Source organism: Anopheles nili, chromosome 2, assembly GCF_943737925.1.
Source record: "Anopheles nili chromosome 2, idAnoNiliSN_F5_01, whole genome shotgun sequence".
Taxonomy (NCBI): Eukaryota; Metazoa; Arthropoda; class Insecta; order Diptera; family Culicidae; genus Anopheles; species Anopheles nili.
The window spans coordinates 15,516,468-15,523,335 of NC_071291.1; the positions used below are offsets into that span (position 1 = coordinate 15,516,468).

A 6,868-nucleotide genomic window follows, 5' to 3' on the forward strand; every position below is an offset into this window, starting at 1 on the left:
CGTGCTGACCTGGTATCCGTAGGAGAAGGGATAGTGAAAACACACGCTTAGTTTTTCCGCAGTAGTAGCGTGGGTACTGTTTTTACTGGGAAACACAAAATATTAAAGAATGAATATGGTAAAAGCCTCTTCGGGCCTCCATTACGGTTGACACGGGGTGCCCACTGCACCGGTGAGTTGAAACAAAAACGCAAACATTCGTCGACTTGAGCTGATGAAAGAGTTGCTCACTCGGCTGTGCTTTTGCGTAGGTATGAAGTTGCCCTCAGTCAGTCTATTTTTGGCAGCACCAACGGCTTGCTACCTTTCTAAAAACCGTACCGTTTCATACAGTGAGGAAATGTTAATTATCGCACGCAAAGTTGTGTCCTTTGCGAGCAGAGAAGCCGCCAAAAAGCGTTCGTGCCAATTGCGCGCGTGAGGGCTAATTGTGTGACTAAAACAAAGGATACGGAACATAATGGAATTCCGGGGCGCGGCAGGCTTTAATTTTAAAAAGCGAAAACGTAACGGTAGCTATACCGTGTACGCAGGACATAAGCTTCCACAGGAGCCCATGAGGGAAAAGTTAAAGCCCCGTCTAAAGGCATCATTTTTTAGCTGGTTTAACACACTCGACGGGACCATTTTGCTCTCTTTTGAGAAAGGTGTGAATTGCGTGCTGCTTTGTATCAGTGCGTGGTGTGGTCACGTAACTACTTTTCGAAGAAAACAAAGCCGCTTATATTTTGTATTTGCCAAGTTATCACATGCGACCTAACGAAACTTTCTCCCATCGGATGAGCTAGAAACCTACGTGTTATGGGCCTTTCTGCTTGGGTATGGTCACATGTTGATTGTAGCTGTTTTTGCCAGCGCACTGAAGCCATTGGGTGAGATTGGGTGTCGAGTTATTGGGGGTTTCAAGTAACATGAGCCAATTTTTGACGCGGTTTCCCAAGGAAGGAAATCCTGAATCTACCTTCCTTGAAACACGTGGGAGGAACGAAAACATGACATCATCGAGGAAGTGCTTGACGTGCTCGACCGTGTGTAACTTTTAGGTTCCGGTAATTCCACGAATGGAAAACGGTCTTTTGATCAGTTATTTAGTGGTTAGGTATTTCGAGACCGTATTAGACATGCTACATTCCTCTTGTTCGTGCATTCTTCGAATGAAACATAGTGCATACATATATGAATATTAATAGCCAAAGGAACATGAATAAATGCTTGGAATGCAGTGTGCTCAGTGTAGAAAAAGCGCGTTATATTGATAAAATAAGATAAACTGAGTATACTGAGTTCCGAACCCGACTATATGCGAAAGGAGCCTTAAAGAGCTCTTGTATCGACCTCGCCACATTAGGGATATTCGTTTTCCATATCTGACCATTCCTTTTGGCATTTACGATGCTGCGTTGAAAAGAGCCATGATAAACCACAAAGGTTCATGGAAATCTCCACTTCGTAGGAGGGGATTCATTCAAAACGTTGAGAAAAATAAGTCATTTCACGTTGGATGAGATTCTCAAAACCGGTGCGGAAGGATGCAAAAAAAGGCTCTACGCCAGTAGTAGATATAAAAAGGCTAACAGTTTGCTTCGTTTACTTTTTTGATGGCACGCGTTGTTTGGACGTTTCCGGAAGATGTTCGTTCAGTAGGTGTTCCTTTTGGAGAAACACGAAATAATCCTTCCATTCAGTGTACAACTTCGTCCACAATCAAAAGCGAACCCAACGGTGTTTACCAGAAAACGCATGCCTCAAACGTTTCAGGCAAAAACGGACCGGGAACCAAGGGGGGGTTCCAAGCATCCAGCTTATTTGCTTGGTTACTTCCATTGAGTTTTCCGGTATCGCAAAATAAGAGCAAACAGTTCGGTAACGAGTGCGGTTTTGATAAAAAAGCGAGGTTTTGGTACAATCTGTTGTTTGTGTCCATTATACCATGAATTTCGAGCTTCACAGATAGTATTTGCTGAATAACCACATTGGTTTAAACTCGTTTTTTAATATGTATGTATCTATACAGCATCTTAAACACCAATTCGCGTACTTCTCAACAAAAAAATGTTAATGACTCCAATATCTAGCAGATCGTGTTCCCAGAGCTAACGACTTTATCAGCAGCATTTTCAATCACGGCCTCGAACATTTTCTCTAGAGTTGCCATTCTCGTCCTAGTTTTTTGCGCGGGAAAGCCATAATCCAACGAAACGTATTACGATCCTGCGCTCCGATCCAGCAAAGAACGACGATCAAAACAAACCCTCGCAAATGGTTTACTTTAACAGGAAATGATGGATTGTCGCTTGTCCTTCATTAAAGTAACGGCAGACGCCGTACGGGAAAGCGCCAGACCCGAGTCAATAGGAACGTCTGTCGGTGCGAACTTGAACTTGTCACGACGTTTGAACTCCCATTCATCCCTCTCGTCCGGTATATTGCCTTTTCCAGCCACTTTCGGGCGTGCTCCTGTGACACTTGTTGCTTATGAGAGTCTCTTTCGCATCGGAGTTTTCACGCAATGAAACGAAAGGCAACTCATTTCCCCTTGACGAATTTCGATTCGCACGAGGTTGAGGTGAGTTTGCGCATAGGTTACTACTGCTGGCGGAGAAGAAACGATGTCGCTACAAATTTGCAACCTCATACGTTCGGTTTGTGGGTGTGCTTGTCTTAAATCGTTTCGTTCAAATGTTCGTCAAATCTTGCACGGCAACGTGTTCCCCAGTGTATAAATGAATTACCGAACTCATTAAACATCCTTAATTCCTACAATCGTTCGTGAAATAAATACAATAAAATTTAAATTGATGAACCGTGTCTTGTTAATTACATCGTTTGAATTTGGCCTGTATACATGTTGTCAACGATAAAGGATCCATCGTCATATTCATTTGTGCACATATGTTCTTAGCACATCCATGCTCCGGTCATCCCACGACAATTTCTCATGCTGATTGATGAAGAATTAAGACCTTCGCATAACTTCGAATCAGTTGTACGATTCACATGGGTTATGAGTTAATTGTACTGCTGTTGTAACGCCTGGTCGTTTATGACTATTAAAAATGCTTTTATTTGTTATCCAGTGGCTAAAATCCGGGCGTTTTATCTCTATACTTAAATTACAGACGCTTGCTGATAAGATGATTTTAAAGTAAACCTGCATGATGTAAGCGTTCTTTTCAGGCATATTGTTTAAAAAATCCTTGTTTGTTACCGAATCGAAAGATGAGCTATACGTGACTCGTATTCTCCTCTAAGATGGAGAATACATCATATCATATTCCCTTAGAGTTGAAGATAGCTTCTAGTAGAACATAAAAAAACGTGACCTTTCCGAAAGGCCGATTGAAATGAAAAACATCGCTTCAAAGCGTTGGTCTCCGCGAACTACAGAGTCTCAAAGATGAGAAATTGTGTGGGGCTTCTTGTAGAAAGAACACACAATATACACATCTACTCACCGTAAGACCGGGCGCTGGTGGAATTGAGCACGCTGAGTGCATATTAAAATATCCAATTACCATAACCATCCGCATGGCAGGTGGAAGTGGAATATCTGGTATTGCACAGGGACGTGCCACAGAAAGAACAATATGCGACCGGCCGGTACAATGAACCGGTAAATGAGCGAAAATATGGAGATTTTGACATTTTGGGCTTTCACTTGCAAGAGGATAAAAAATCTAATCCTTTTCCCGCTGTCAAGGGCGCGGATTCAAGGGGTTATGCGGATTTGTTCGGTCAAGGTCCTCACGAATTCGACCCAAAGGTGTCCTCCGGTCCTTTGCGGTGTAGGTTGACTTGTTCCATTCGTGTAGTGTCTTGCTTGCAGAAGTCATAACTAACATCATATACAAGTGTTTGACTAGTATTAGGATGCCCATACAACTGGATGCTGGCAATGGTGGCGTTCAGTGTGGCACCTTCAGAGCAAGCTAACTGATGCGCTACGTCAGGAGAGCTTACATTGGCTATCACAGTTATAACGACTCGCTCGTCAAGGTCCACGCCGAAGTCCAGCCGGAAACCGGAGTGGAACAGCACTCGTCCAGTAGTCGAGCATTTCCACCGTCGAATGTTGCAGTCGAACGCTCCCACCAGATGAAGCGGCTTGAGGCGAGACTGTTCCACCGTCATTGACGCGAACGTGCCTTCGGACGGTTCCTCGTCAATATCCCGCAGCGGGACGATGAATCCGGGTCGTAGGAAAATCGGCAAATCGGACTCCACTACCGCGTACTGCAGAACGTCTTTTCCCATCATCTGTTGACCACCCCAGAGCTCGTAGAACGTCTCCGGGAAATAGATGGCGATCTGGGTCATCTGGGGCAGCAGCACGGGAGCCGCCAGCAGTGCCTCACCGATCATGAACTGCTCCCACAGTTCCGTGGTGTAGTTTGCGGCTTCTTCGTAGTGGTAAAACATCGGTCGCAGATATGGGATATCCTCGAGGATCAGTGTATTTAGGTACTCGAGCAACGAAGCACGCCTTCTTAGAGCCGTTAGCATCACGCGTTGTCCAAAACCACTGAAACGGTTGGGCGTACGATCGGCTGTAACTCGAAAGAGTGGCAGTAATGAGGCGAACTGATACCACCGGATGCAAAGCTCCTCTGACACGGTGCCATTTCCGAGAGGTGCATTTCCGCAGGCGGGTGTTCCGGTAAAGCTGATACCCAGCACCGATAGGCCAATGGTACGACCTACTTCGCGACGTAGGGAAATCCAGCTCGATGAAATGTTTGCTGGAAGTATCGCTGCACGACTGTGTATGTTGTGAGTGCTGGTAATAACCAGTGCGTTTGGATCGAGCATTTTCCGGACGGATTCCAGGGCGCTGACTCCAAGTTCATTATGACGCGAGAGGACCAGATGCGGACTATCCGACAGCAACGTGTTCCAAGGCAGTAGATCCAACAGAGTCTGGTTCAGTTGGTCTGGCTGATAGATGAGCTGTTTGGGCAAAGGCAGCGAGTTGTTTCGTTCATCACGAGGGCTCACTTCTTCCAATGTATATCCATCCGCACCCAGATTGATAACCTTCAGCCACTGCGATTCTAACCACTCGGTGAGATTGGCCGACCTAGTCGTGCGCCAGTCGACATACACAGCGGTACGGTTCCTCACTCGTCCTTGGTAGGCTAGCAGGTTTCCTGAGTGACGTAACAAGATGCCCTTTTCTCTAGCGTCTATGAAGGAAGGGTTTCCTCCATAAACCACTGTGAGCACTATCGAAGGGACAAACTTTTTGCTAGCGTTCTGCAGCAACTCTCGAAGAGATTCAATCTCAGTATTGATGGTCATCGGGTCAGATATCCAGAACAAATCGTTGTGCAGGCAGTGTGAATCGAACATCACTGTGTCGTTAAGTAAGCGCTCCAGATCACGCCGCACGATCGTGAGGTTACGCTTCTCGGATTGATCGCAAACATGCACGCCATATGTCCAGTAGGGGGGAGTGTAGTGATTTTGCAGTATAGCTTTAGACTGACGATATAGAGCAGCCATGGTAGGGCCGGCCAAAAATTGAAGCTCAAATCTCGCCCCCAGCTGTGCTCGTACTATGATCAAACGCGATCTGACGATTTCCACCTCGGTGAGGCCAGGCGCGTTAAACACCAACCCATTGAATTGCTTAAGTTTAGAGTCTAGAATCGGATAGTAGAAAATAGTTAGTATTCAGTACAGGTAGACAGATCCGGACCCATGTCCTGTGACAGCAATAGCTTACTGTAACCCATGATAATCGGTATCGCAGATATGTTCTGGCTGTTAAGTAGCAGATACTTAGTACCCGGCTCGAGGTAAGCACGTCCAAGCCCAAACAGAGTATCGGCGGCGAGATGCAACGTCCACTCTATGAAATTCTCCGTCAGAACGAGTGGACCTCGAGCAGTAGAGAAGATCACCTCTTGATCGGTCTTTCGCTGCACCTCGATAAAGAAAGTAGGACTAAAAACCTGCACCTGGAGATCCGCCGTTTCTAATCTCGCAGGTGTACCGGTGTAAGACGTCTGTACTTTAGTAGCGTTCATGTTTGATAGCAAAAAAGTAAAGCGTCCTCCTGCTGCCTCTGATACGGTAACATCGAATCGCACCTCCTGAAGAGACGGTATGCCATAGGGAGTATTTGAGCGATATGGGGTTAGAATGGCCGGTACGCCACTAGTCCATTCACTGCCAATTATGTACTGATGTTCAGATGGCAGCGAGTGGTAGCATGCGGCCTGACTAGTGTAGCAACATCCCAACAGATGGCATTCAGTCAAGGAAAGATTACTTGGATAGCCACATGGAATCCGATAGAGGGTTGGGTGACCACACGTGCCGATAATATCGCGTTTGTTGCCGTGACCAATTTCCCGCGAAAAGAAAAACAGATACGCAAAAGCTGGGATCACGACACCAGCAAGTCCAAGGACCACAAACAAGCGTATGGTTTTGTTGAGCAATAGAATGTGAATCAGGGCTGGTCCTAGAAATGGAAACGTAGGGTACAGTTCACAGCACATGCGTTTTTATAAGCTTTAATAGACAACTCACTTTTATCAAACTCTGGTATCGTTGTGGTATCGTAACGCATTTCCGTATCGTAACCTGTTCCGGTGCCATATTGTCGGGCGGATTTTGAAGGTTTCCCTTCCTGACGACGGAACATGATCGTGAAGTATGAATTTATTTGGTAGGATTCGCGTGAAAACTCAATCAATCAATGCCGCACTTTTCAGGATGGCCGAGTAAACTGTCACAAAACGTCGTGATTGCCTATTAATTACACTCGATGATATATGATGGCTGATAGGTAGAGCCACCGACTTGAAAGATAAGGTTTATCAGTAAGAAAGCGTCGATGATAAGACGAATCAGTGGAGGC

General features: G+C 45.7%; 1 protein-coding gene across 1 annotated transcript; it reads right to left on the bottom strand.

Moving 5' to 3' along the window:
* Positions 1-3,744: 3,744 nt before the first annotated feature.
* On the bottom strand, positions 3,745-6,652 carry LOC128720777 (lysosomal alpha-glucosidase-like). Its single transcript, XM_053814472.1, has 3 exons — positions 6,538-6,652; positions 5,726-6,469; positions 3,745-5,642 (listed from the first exon to the last, which is right to left on the bottom strand). Exons 1-3 carry the CDS (start codon positions 6,650-6,652, stop codon positions 3,745-3,747), a joined length of 2,757 nt encoding a protein of 918 aa, XP_053670447.1.
* Between the last annotated feature and the right edge of the window lie 216 nt (positions 6,653-6,868).